At 42.0% G+C, this 13,820-nt stretch overlaps 1 protein-coding gene across 1 annotated transcript; it reads left to right on the top strand.

Annotated features, from left to right (window-relative positions):
* The first annotated feature begins 10,593 nt into the window (after nucleotides 1-10,593).
* Nucleotides 10,594-13,550, top strand: map3k19 (mitogen-activated protein kinase kinase kinase 19). Its single transcript, XM_030081289.1, has 7 exons — nucleotides 10,594-10,794; nucleotides 11,241-11,345; nucleotides 11,753-11,991; nucleotides 12,152-12,404; nucleotides 12,643-12,851; nucleotides 13,110-13,177; nucleotides 13,402-13,550. Exons 1-7 carry the CDS (start codon nucleotides 10,594-10,596, stop codon nucleotides 13,548-13,550), a joined length of 1,224 nt encoding a protein of 407 aa, XP_029937149.1.
* Nucleotides 13,551-13,820: the final 270 nt, after the last annotated feature.

Genomic DNA, 13,820 nt, shown 5'->3' on the forward strand with positions numbered 1-13,820 from the left:
AAAGAAAAATTACAAGGAAACTGTTTTTATAATTATCAAAATATTCTTTTCTTTTTTCCTTTTGCGATTCAAGTTTTGCTTTGTTTGGCTCAGCCCACTGAGGTTTAAGTCAAACCGTAAGATTTTTCTAGAGCAGCTCTGGCGCAGAAGTGTTTGTATAACTAAAACTCTATTCAAAGAAAAATATCCACAGTGTGTCTACACAGTTGAAGAAACATATCAAACTTCTGCAGATAGTAAGTACTCCTAACTTTGAGCAGAGCCAAGTGTACATTTTCAAAATGTTTGGATGTGTATTTTTGTGTGTAATGTGTGTGTGTGTGTGTGTGTGTGTGTGTTTCAGGCCCAGACAGAGATGGTGGATGTGAATGTTCCTAACAGAGACGGGGTCACAGCTGTGATGCTTGCTGTCAGGGACATTGACCTGTTTGAGGGCCTAGTGACACCGTTGCCATGGGAACACCAACCTGTGGAGGTGGTAAAGGAACTGCTGGGTCTCTCAGTGTAAGAATACACATCCAAATCCATGTACATGTGCATTAATATGTACATAGAGATAAATGCATACACACACACATACACCTTAAGTTCACACCTTAAAGTTTCCAGTCCATTTATTTTCTATGGAGAGAGAAACATTGCTAGATGTTTGAACTTTATCCGTCTGTCCCCGACCAGAGATCTGCGTGTTCAAGACCACAGCGGCTGCTCTGCTCTCCACTACGCTGCAAACATCAACAGCCCACTGAGGGAAGAGATCATTCACATGATGGTGGAGGTTCTCAAACACACAGGTACACACACACATAAGCAATGGCAATTGCAACAATACAACCATACAATACCCAAATGCACAAACAAACATGTACATATGTAGATCACACATAATCACACCTACATAAAAACACCCGGATGTAACACGTGCATATGAATTCATTGGAAGTGTGCATGCAGTATTTGTCATTCACCATTCAAAATCGTGGGAAAATTTTTGATCTTAATTCCAACACAATGCATGTGAACTGCTTTGGAATAAATACGGATTATCCAGTTATTTGTACATTCTCATGTTGCTTTCATAATAATAATCTGATTATGGTTATTCACGCACCAAAAGTCTTTGATGTTTCCATAAATAAAGCAGTTTGACATCCACTAAAACGGAAGCATACCAAGAAGACATATAACGTGCAATGACATCCTGCAGACTTTGACAGTGATGTGGAGATATTTCAGAAATACAGGCAGCTGCTTCAGTAAATAAAAGTCATACACACAGTGTGATAATCATCGGGTTACTATGAGCTGCCAAAGCAATGTGGCTGTTGGGTGTTTCCTTACTTCCCACAGGTTCTGCTAACAATGCATGCATGGTACTAGAGGGTGTTTTGGATCAGTGTGTCCACAAAATGGCAGAATATATGCTAAGAGGCTGGACAATGAATCAGTAAATGCAATATATTGCGAAACATCCTCTTGTGAGTTCTTATCGATACACTTGTGCCAAGTATTGGCATTTTTTATCAAATATACTCAACATATTAAACTTCAAAATGTGTCATAGCAATTTAGTGCCTGTGCTAATCTATTATTTTTTTACCGTAATATATAGGGTATTTTCAGTTTTCAACTTAATTTACACTGATAGCACATTTGAGTCATTATGAGGCATATCTGTTCCCTGCCTTTGGGTATTTTAACTGGAACTGTTCTGTCATGTTCATGTTGCAGTTGGTGTGCATATTAAACCACTGAAAAACATGACTGATTCATGCTTAATGGAAAATTATTTTGCCTTTTCTGGAGTATTTCTTCTTCCTGAGTTTGCAAAATTGCCTGTATCGAGAAAACATCATTATTGAGGGTAAAATATTGTAATAGTATCAGATTGCGAGTTACCCAGTGATTCCCATCCTAATTACAAACAGCATATTTTTTAATATGAAAATATATTTTCATTTATTTTGTTTACATGTGGTTGCAACCAGATATGGGTAGTGCTAAATATCACTCTGGTTTTAAAGGCTGAATTACAATAAAGCGATGCAATTTTCTGAACTTATTAGATGTCAATATTGACCTCGATATCGAACAATATTGTGGTGTTTGGTCAAAGATATTGTGATAATTAATTTTGACTATATTGCCCAGTCCTAGTTGTCAATATGTGTAATGTCCAAAAACCGGACATATAGCTTGTATATATAACTTAGGCACCACCTGAGTTACCTTTACTGTTATTTACCAAAACATTTGACTCCAAATGAACAACTTGAGGTGATGAAGACCTACACTTCCTCACCTCCTCGCTCTTCTATGGCTTCACAGTGTTGAGTGGTTACTGATTCACATTGATCGGTTACTTATTAAGCCACATGCTGAACGCAAAGTAGGCCCACATTCATCATAGACTACACACCCTTCCAAATATATCCTCCTGTTCACATGATCATGTGCACGCTCACACTCTGTCTCACTCTCTCTCTCACAAACACATGCGCACACAGTTTACCCAGTTCATTCATAATCCTGTTTTTCGTTGTAAAGCAGTTGCCCTCAAAGCCTGCACTTATGTGGGACGGTAGGCGGGCGAGTGTGTGAGAAAGGCTTGCTTGTGTATGTGTGAGTGACCACGCTGCTTAAGAGCCTTCTGAGGTGCTTATGTGCGTAAGAGTGTGTGAGTGTGAGTTTGTGTCAAAGTCAAAGAGACAGACCAGGGGACGCAGAGACACAGAGACACTCAGAAAAAGGCAGAAAGAAATGTTTGGATACTTATTTACTTCCTCTAATTCCCCACCGCGTCCTCAGTCAGTCCTGTGTAAACAGTCCACACCCCTGGACCCCAGGCTGAATTTACAGATTGCCTAATTCTTGGCATTATCTGTTCATGTGTGTCTCAGCAGAGTGAAAACGTATGGTGTTTGATTTTTTTTCTCTGCCTTCTTAGATGCCAGTATCATTTCCGCACCTGACCTACAAAGGTTTAAAAGCAGTCTATCTGTTCTTGTGCAGATGTAGCCCCAGTCCCACCCTTGGACCTGGACAAATATTTGTGCCAGGATTTGGACTCCGAGCTTGGAGATTTGGACCTGGAGTTGCACCTGGAGAGCCTTCATCCCAGTCAGCTAACGGCAGACTCTCACAGCCCTACACCAGCCCACCACCACTGCCTTCTACTGCACAACCACACTGGGGTAAGTGGAAACAAATTTAAATGGCCAGTTCAGAGCCAGTTCAGAACAAAATTCATGTAATGAAAAAAGAAAAAAAAAAAAAGCATGGCAATCCTGTTTTCAGATTTGGTGGCCATGTCTATGTTAATTGTTTAAATTGTCAAAGTCATAAGGAATCAATGAAAATATATTTTAATCAGTCAGCCAGACTGTGATAAAGATCCCCCCAAAAGCTTGACCCATTAAGAGAAAGCACCTAATGTATCTGTCATGGAAATCAGCTCAGTATCTGCATTTTTTTTTTTACCTTCAAAATCATTTTAGTCCATTTGTCAGAATGCTCTAATCTATTTAAATCACATTGAACTACTTGGTTATCGAACAAAGTAACCAGTTGTGTTGTCGTTACTATCCTCAGTAAGCCTAATCCACCCAAAGAGTTTGGTTCCACACATACCACCTTGCATTAAATCAATGGAGCCTGGCTGACTCCTATGTGCAATTAGCGTGGTGTTTAAACAAGTGTGTGTGAGCAGACGAGGAGTTCTCCTTGTGGTTCACTGCTGGCCACAACCTGGCTGATACACACAGAGACAGACAAGCAGAAAGACCGGCAGAGCCAATGAGCAACTACCCACAGAGCAAATATATGGAAGGACTAATTGGCTGTGTTAGAGCAGCGCCTGGCTAGAGTGTGTGTGCATTAGTGTGGAGGAGGTGTACTCTGAGATGCACCCTAGCTGCCTTGCCTCTGTATTATGGGGATCCTTTTACAAGAGGCAGACAAGCAGGGCAGCTGGCTAGTTGGAGGGGCAGGGCAGGTGCTTTACGGGGACGAGCGCTATCTCAGGGGCTCACAAAGAAACGCTGTACATCCACACAAAGCACAATAAAAGAACAGAAACCAAAGGAAATACTGTACTCGGCCACAAGCAAACAGTTACTATAAAAGCAAGTTCATAAAAATGAGTTTTCAGTCATATCTTTAAAGGGGATAGAGAGTTAACTTCTCATATAGAAAAGTGTTTCCAAGATTAAGGGCTCTGACTGCACATTGAGTTTGGTCAAGAGAATTGTGTCTGGATTTTTAAAACAATGCTCTTCCAGATAGGAAGATAAAAACTCCATTAAGTTGTGGCTAAGCAATGTGTTGCACTGTAAATAGTCTTAAAATCGATTCTATAATCACCTGTAAGCCAGTTAAAGTTGGCCAGTGTGGGAGTTATAAGATCTCTCATGTTAAAATCAAAACTCTTGCTGCTGCACTCTGGACAAGCTGCAGATGAGAGTTTTGGAAGAAGACTACAAAAGTTATTGTAGGCAAGATGAAATAAAGGCATGAGCCATTTTCCAAGTCAGAGAAGGAGAGAAATGACCTACTTTTAGAAATGTAATTTGATGGTTGAGCTTATATGGTTCTCAGCACACTGATACACGATGTGCTTATTTCAATTCCCATTCTGTGCTCATTTCGTTGTCATTTGAGTTGAAATTGTCCTCATTTGTGCTATTTTGGACTTTTTAGACTTGGTTCTCAAAATTCAGGACTTAATCAAAAATGACATTGAAGAAGTCCCCTGGAACTTGCATCTTACCTGCATTTGTACTGCAGGACATCTAGAAATCTCAGGGTTTTAAGACATGTTTTCTCTGTCCTGTTGTGGCAGCACTTTCTCATGTTTTTTTTTTTTTTTTTTTTTTTTTTTTTTTTTCAGGAACTGCTGGAGTCGCAAGACTGCCCTCCTCTGTCTGGCTACCATAAAGTCATCAGTCAAGGTAACGACTCTCAACTTCCCAGAATCCATTGCTTACGGCGGGGGGTTACTTCTGGACTAAGATGTTGACCGCAAAAAATTAGATCAAAGTGATGACCCAGGAGTACTAGTAAAAAAATTTCTTTACAGACTAAAGAACTACATTACATTAAAACATTAGTCCACATAATGTCAACACAGAGAGAAAGAGAGACAGAGAACTTATATTGTGGATGTCACATGGATGTTTTTCTTGCCAATTAACTAGTTGAAATAGATCAAGGAACTTCAGTTTTTGCCTTGTATATGGGACCTGTCCTAGTTGTGTTAGCTCCCCAAATAGGCCACCAGACCAAATCACCACCCTTCCAAAAAAAAAAAAAAAAAAAGGAAAGGGGGGGTGGGAACGACAGAAGGGAGGGGTCACGCACAATGCAACCTCTCAGCTGATAAACCTGCCTGACTGAGCAAGTCAGTGACAGAGGAACACAGAGACAGAGTGAAAGAGAGCAAAAGAAAGACGGTAAAAGTTTAGATAAAAGTGTAAGGCTGACATAAAGGTGGAGAAACAGATACAGACTCAAAAAGAGAGAGAGATTGTCTTGTGTTCACACCATCCTTTAACCTGATTCTGATATTAACATAGACTGGACTAGCGGGCTCAGAAACAGGTAATGTTCATTGTTTTCTATGTACGGAGTATCATGATGCTGTATAGGAATAGCACTCTACCGTATACAGTAATATAACAGATAACATTAATATTACCAGGTCAAATTGATATTACAGTATTTTACTATACAAGCTGGTGTGAAACTTTCACTTGCCAGTAACTGAGAGCAGACAAATGGCAAAGTTACTACAAATCCGCTCACAGTTTCGACTAACACTTGTGGTACGTGAACTCCAAATGACTCCAAGCAATGTGGCTTTTTAAAGTTTCAGGGTCCTGCAGCTCATGAAATAAAATCATCATACAATTTCATCAGTAGTGCTATTAATCTCAAATCAAGGTTGTTTTTGTTGATGCCTGAAAAGGTGGGTTTTGTTTTGGAGCTTTTCTTTTGACATCAGTGAAATGTCTCTCCCATCTGAATCTTAAATGAGTGCCTGAGGGGGAATACTGGGAGGACACAAAGGGCCTAACACTGGGGTGTGTATGTGTGTGTGTGTGTGTGTTTGGTACAGATAAGGGGATCCCCTTCTGTTTCCAAAACGCCATGGAAACACTAAGAGACATCAGGCAAGCCTACCAGGACGCAGGCAAGGGAAGCAGGTGGGGTCACGCAATCTCTCTCTGTCTCTCTCTCTCACACACACAAACACACACCCACACACACACACTTACGCAAACAGACACAACTCTTACAATGTTGATTTGTGTAGCTGTAAATTAAAGAAATAATACAATATTGACAGTGATGCTACAGGCTTGACAGTGTTGACGATGCTCACACATGTAAACAACAACATCTGCTCATGCAGTGAGCCCTCCCCCATCACCAACTCACATAAACACAACCTGCATAACGCTGTGCATACACACACACAATCAAACACACACTTGTATATGCAGTACACACTGTCCCCTCACTAGTCAACAACAACTCCCTCTCACTTTTACACACCAGATGAATAGCGTCCTATCCAGTTACACACACAGACAAGTATGGAGGCACCTGTCACCGTGTCTCAAGGACAACCTGTTCTACACAGTGGACAGAGAGAGAGAGAGAGAGAGAGAGAGAGAGAGAGAGAGAGAGAGAGAGAGAGAGAGAGAGAGAGAGAGAGAGAGAGAGAGAGAGAGAGAGAGAGAGAGAGAGAGAGAGAGAGAAGTGGAGACTTAGTGAATCAGCCTATTGTCTGTTGTGTGTAGCTCTCACCACTGAATCAAGTCCTAGCTATCCAAGGAGAATAAAGGTCTTTGAGCAGGTCTCTTATTTCATAGCTTCAACTTCCAGAAAGAGGGAGAGATGGCGGAAAAAAGAGAGAGACAGGTAATTGACCATTTTGCGGCTTAAAGTTCAGCAGTGGGCAATTACTCTCATCAGCATTTTTCATTTTCCACTAATTGTTATAACGTCAATCAGCAGTTCTCTATCGAGTCTCGGCACACTCCCGCTAAGCATATACTCTTTTCTAGAGCCTCTTGTATAAGTCAAGTTTCAAATTATGTTTAATCATGTCCTCTCCCTTCTCTCCTCCTCTTCCCCCTCTCCTGACCAGAAGAGGTTTGTCTCTGCCGAGCCTGGGTCATTTGGACGCTGCCTCCTCCGGCTTGCTGAGAACGAGCAGTCCCTGCCGGCCGGCACCCCCAAAACACAGGTATAGACTCAGGTGGTTACAGATGTAGCTCTCTCAGAGGGTGTACTTTTTACGAGCTTTCTGCATTCTTGCTCCACTGCCACCAGGAATTATTCAAGAAATCCTGTTTAATGGATATAAAGCAATCTGTCATATTTATCGGCCTCCTCCTATTCCATAGGAACTGTTTGAGTCGAGTTTGAGTTTCAGTTCCCCTTTAAAGTTTCAATTTTGCTGTTTTGATGGGTATTGGGAAAAAAGACTTCATTTGTCACTGCTTGCCATTTTTCCAATCAAATATGACAGCTCACAAAGTCAGAACAAAAGGCAAGAAAAGGGTAATCTTTGTTAGACATGAGTGTATATTTGTTGTCTGTACCAAAAATATACATAACAAAAATTCACAACCTTGGATTCTGATATTTGTTGCTCACAGGCTGAGAAGAAAGAGTGTGGTTGTTGCATCCCCGTCCTCCCAGGGCCTGCTGTCAGTGCCTCAGCCCTGCCAGCTCAGCCAATCAGCCCCCAGCATCATGGAGCCGCTCCTAGATTCAAACACTCTGATCCAGGCCAGGGCACATATCCAGACCCGTAAGTGATGCTTTCTGTTGAGAAGCTTAGACTGCCCAAAAATAATTGATCTTTAATTATAAACTGCGTTCTAGAGCGGTTTATAGGATCATGATATTCTCGTAGCCCACAAAGGAGCAGAGATTTTCGATTTTTAGTCAAAAAAATAAAACTTGGTATCAAAAATTATTTTCATGTAACATTTCAATCTTCAATACTGGAGACACCGGTCAGTCAAATCCAGGCATGATAGTAGACCTCAAAATGGAGGTTGGAATAATATCTGTTTATTTTAGAGACCTCTTCTGTCATTGTGTTTGAGGCTTCTGATTTAAAAGGAAAGATCTGAGCTCAAAACAAGCCTTTGTCTTTTAGCTATGCTTATTACAGGTGTATTTCCTCTTTACAGGCCTGGGTTCTCATGAAACTGATGGGAATACAAATGGAAAGAAGGTGCGTTTCATCCATGATGTATTATTTGGTTTCAATCAAATAGCAACAGTTCAACCTCATTCAGCTTCATACTTTTGTCTCTTTAGATGAATTATATTATATATTGTATTTCCTTGCATAGCCGCTGAATCACATGTTAATACAATCTCTCACTGTCATTTGCACAGGGTTCCTTGCCTGCCCTGCACCAAAGTGTCCATCCCCGGACCCCCAAACTTTTGGCTCCCCTGGACTGTAGACCTAGTGACAGAACAGCTCTTCCTGGATTCAAGCACCATGCTCCTTTGAAACCCATCATCCAGAGCCCCCTCAGCTCTAGGACCCAGCTGAGAAGAACAAGGCTGTCCTGGGGCAACTCACGCAGTGGCCCACCCACCACTAAGGGCGGTAGTGAGGAAAGTGGGTCTAGCAGCAGTAGCCAGAGTTCGATTGATCTGGAGGATGAGGAAGAAGACGAAGAGCATGACCTATGTGAAAGCACTTCAGAGAACACTAATCCAAACAAAACTAAACAGAAGGTGATTTTAGACCTGGAGCATTTGAAAACTGTGAGACAGGAGACGGGATCACATGTGAACATTATCAGTCATACAGCACTGATTCACAGCCCATCAGATATGCAGGATGGAAAGTCAATTGCTTATACAGAAAATCAAATTGATATTGAAAAATCGATCAAAACTATTTGTGAACCAAAAGCAGACGATATGGATCTTAAAAAGGAACCTATGGAGAGTCAGTCATCTACAAAGTGTCACTGTGAAAACCAAGAGGATCCTATGAACCACACTACAGTAACTATGCACAGTGATCGACCCATCCCTTACTCTGATGAAAAGAACAATGTGGCATGTACTACAGAAGCTGAACATGAGGTTAATCATGAGATAATTTCTGAACAGAGTCATGACCAATATGTTGTGACTGCATGCTCTGAAAGGAATTACAGAAATGAACTAGAGTCTGTGGAACATGCAGAGAAAGCCATGAAAGACTCCTTAAATAAGGAGATTTCTACAGTGTCCCATGTAGAAAGATCAATGATAGGTAACGATGAGGATGTAAAGTTGAATACTAGCACTGCTGTTGTGGAGAGGGGAAAAAAAACGAATTCAACTGTAAACCTCATACTGTCCAAAGTGGATCCCCAGAGAGATGAGAGGACAGTCAAACCTATTAAGACTGTCCGGAACAAAGAGAGAAGAACCAGCATGAACTGGGAACTACGTGCAAATATCCAAACTAACCAGTCTTTCAACATACTGGCACACAAAGACCGAACTGTCTTAAATCGGACCAAGTCCAATAACAATCCAAGGTCCACCTCAGTTACTACACAAGTCAAAGCTAAGGCCAGGAAAAGCCCTGATATGATTGTTAGTGGAGAAGCCACAGTGAATAAAGCAAAATCAATAGTTAGTTCTGTTAAGGGAACTCAGTGTGACACTGAGACCCCATCACCGCGAAAGAGAATTATTCAGTTACCTCATCCAAATTGCAAAAGAGGAAACCCTGAAAAGATGAACATGAAGAGAGCTCAGAAACATCCACCAGTAAGAGAAATGAAAAGTGCCCGTCAGCTGAAAAGATCCAGTGTTTCAGGGATGCCTAGGTCTAAATCTGCTGTTGACTACATTACCTACAAAGACATGTTTCAGGAGATACAATGTGGGGATGAGGGACCAGCCATCTTTGAAATGTTTGCTGGCCCAATCTATGATAACCTCAGAGTCTCCAGCTCCTGTGAGAAACCTAACAACAAGCAAGTGCAGTCTGTTCCATCTAGGAAGACACAACAGAGCCACAAAGTCAAGCACAGACCCTTGAAGAAACAGCCAGACAGTAATAAACTAAGGAGAAGCCCAGTGGAGAAAACGGTACTGTCGACCAAGGGTAAACGAAAACCTGTTTCTTCTAGGGTGAAAGCTCGCCTTACACCTGTACTGAGGAAGGACCCATACAAAATGGAAGATATGTCTAACCTGGATCTGCACTCAAAGGCTGAGTTAGTCCTCAGTGACGAAGACGAGATCTGGCCTAACAGTGCTCAAGACAAGGATGAAGATCATATGTTATCTATTATAGAAGAGATGTTATTGAGGTATGGATCTGAGACATTAAAATCTGATACCAAAACAATAGCTAGGCAAACATCTCACCATCTTGCTGAAGATTATAGTCATCATATGCAGGTGAATACACAAGAAACAATGGAGAATTCACATGACACCAAAAGTGAAATTGGAAACCTGAACAGACCAGTTCCTAAGCTTATGTCATCTCAAAGCCCCCTGCAACCAAAAATTAACACCTGGACATCTGATAGCAGCAATCGCACCATGTCACCAGTGTACCAAAAGTTCCTGGATGAGGTGGGGGAGGGGCCGCTTACTGATGACCTGCTGCAATGTCTGGCAGAGAAGCTTATCTCACTGGATGAGAGGGATGCGTCTGTAGGCCTGTATCCTGAGACCCTCAAGTCAAGCACAGAGGAGTCCAGCAAAAAAGATCCTGTAAAGGGAATAAATAACTTTCCTCAGGTAAACTCAATGGCAAAACAATAAAAGTGTTATTTAGAAAAAGGAAGTAACACATTCCATAATGACAGTTTTGATGAGTAATGTAATATCATGACCATAATTAAGAAATATTTCAAAAAATAAAATCACCTATTTCTCTTTCAAGCATTTTAAAGTGACACATTCACAAACAAACAAATGCAAACAATGACACTGGTCACATGCACCCTATCATTGCATTGTAACTGTTTTTAGTTAAAACTAACTAATCTCAACACTTACACCATGAGAAAACAGAATGATCCCTATCCTGGTAAACCTTCAAAGTGATCCTGATGGGTTTTGTACATAGTCCCAACATTGCTTTTCAGTTGGTTGGTTAGATAATCAAGCTCCCCCTGCATGGTAACAGGCATTGCTGTCTTGATGTTCCTTTGTAATCTTTCGTCCTGTATATTGTATTGCAGGTCATTTCAACAGGTAATGCCGTGCTCAGTGGCTCTGATCTGGTTGTAGATGACACCATCACATGGACAAAGGGGGAAGTGCTTGGCAGGGGAGCCTATGGGACGGTAAGGATACTCATTTGGACAGAAATTGAGAAATCAGGAGACAATTCTCGTAAAGAAGAAATAAGAATCTGGCACTCTGGGTTCACTGATGTCCAACAGAGACTCTGTATCACAAATGTTGTAATATTTGTGCAAAAACAGTCAATGCCGAAAACTATGTGAATGTTGCTTTCTAAGATAACCTGACATGAGCCAATAATAAGCACTCCTTTTCTTTAAAATCTTCATTGAGGATGAAGAAAACTTACTCAGAGAACACCCCCACCAACCTTCACCTTTCCCTGTCACTATCCCCATCTGTATAATCATGCAGCTATGCATGCTAGATGAACAGTAATAAAATGAACCAGTAATGAAACCATGAACAGGCATAAATGCTCAGCCCTGACATCTTGTCTTTTTGCCAGGTGTACTGTGGCCTGACCAGCCAAGGCCAGCTGATAGCTGTGAAGCAGGTGAGCCTGGATACCTCTGACCCTGAGGCTGCAGAGAGGGAGTATGCCCGCTTGCAGGGGGAGGTGGAGCTGCTTAAAATGCTCAGACACACAAATATTGTAGGCTTCCTGGGGACCTCGCTCCGTCAGCATGTGGTCTCCATTTTCATGGAGTACGTCCCTGGAGGATCCATTGCTAGCATCTTGCACAGGTTAGGCTGATTAGAAAACAAAATATTTGACCCATTTTATCAATTTCAGAAAATATTTTAACTGACAAGAACATTAGGTTATAATGTTCAAAAATGTCTGAGTGGTAATCAGTCAAAATGACCTTAACACACAATACATTGTCCTCTTTTCCACCCTCAGATTTGGCCCTCTCCCTGAGCGTGTCCTGGCCCTGTACACCCATCAGATCCTGGAAGGGGTGGCCTACCTGCACCTGAACAGGGTGATCCACCGGGACTTGAAAGGAAACAATGTCATGCTGATGCCCACCGGCATTGTCAAGCTCATAGATTTTGGCTGTGCACGGCGCCTCAGCTACCTCAACCACACTGCCAGCAACAGTGGAGACCTGCTCAAGTCTGTCCATGGAACACCTTACTGGATGGCACCAGAGGTAGATATGGATTTAGGTGATTCATAGGTGAAAAACTGACATCTGAGCACAGGTTTCCCCAAATACCTTCAGATTACAAGCAGGACAAAGACACACTCAGTTGTGATCTGACCACAGAATACTATGCATTAAGAGAGGACAGGCTTTTTAATAAGAGACTGAGTGCTTTGGAAACTTCATTCGGCATGATTTTGGCTCCACAACTAGTGCTTACTGCCACCTCTGTTCCTCCCACTAGGTTATCAATGAGTCTGGATATGGCAGGAAGTCAGACATATGGAGCGTGGGGTGCACAGTGTTTGAAATGGCCACAGGGAAACCACCACTGGCACACATGGATAAGATGGCAGCCTTGTTCTACATTGGGGCTCAAAGGGGGTTGATGCCATCCCTGCCTGATGAGTTCTCATATAATGCCAAGGATTTTGTTGACTTTTGTCTTACAAGGTGAGACCTCTCATCTCAACTGGTTTGCACATGTGAAATGTATATACTTGTGTATACTGTAAATGTCTCTACCTGTCCAACAACCCCTTAAGTCTGGCTAGTTTTTATGAAAATTGGGACTTAAAGTGTGCTAAATAACAATTCAATGTCAAAATATACCTGAATTGGAGATCCAGTTCTGTTTAGAATACTGTGCTATTTATAGATGTGCATTTGCAAGATGTCCCCTGACGTTAAATACTTTTTTTCTTGCTACAGTGACCAGAAGCTACGGCCATCTGCAGACCAACTACTAAAGCATCCATTCATTCCCAAAAACAACACTGGTGTGAACACACGTGAATCCCAGAGAAAGCATCGCTGCGCTCACCCAGCGGGACTGTGTAGTTAACATGGAACCATATGAAGCAGGCATGCTTTTCGGTGTGAGGAGACATTCAGTAATATTCACTCCATAGTAGTAACTTGAGGCACTAAGTAAACTGTGTTCACTCTGAAGAGGCCTGCCACGTACTTTGCCCCAAGTGACACGCAGTACCTGTTAATGCAGTTTTTGGTTGGGGGAACGTGGGCGGTCTTAGGTTCATGCCCACCCCCCTGGATGCCACACTACAAAGCCCCACCCAGGAGTTTTTCGGGGCCGCTCAGAGTCCCTACTCCGAGGCAGGGCCATCTTTTAGCCCCTGTAAAGGTTCCTGAACTCTCTCCTTCGGGGTAGTTCTTGCGGTGGAGACACACGACAACGGCCCTGGCCCCGTAAAATTACCCCGAAGTTCCGGCGGTGGAAACGGGGCTAAAGTGTATCAGTAAAAGGGAAGCACTTTTATCCATAGCACTGGAGAACACTGATATGAAGAGCACATGGGCAGGTAGAGGCATGCTTACTTTGGAGGTTGTTTAGCGATTTGTGCCAAGCATATCAATGCCATTACATTTTTCATATACAGTATATAACTGTAGGTCTATTAA

The sequence above is a fragment of the Myripristis murdjan genome, chromosome 21 (assembly GCF_902150065.1).
Source record: "Myripristis murdjan chromosome 21, fMyrMur1.1, whole genome shotgun sequence".
NCBI classification, from domain to species: Eukaryota; Metazoa; Chordata; class Actinopteri; order Holocentriformes; family Holocentridae; genus Myripristis; species Myripristis murdjan.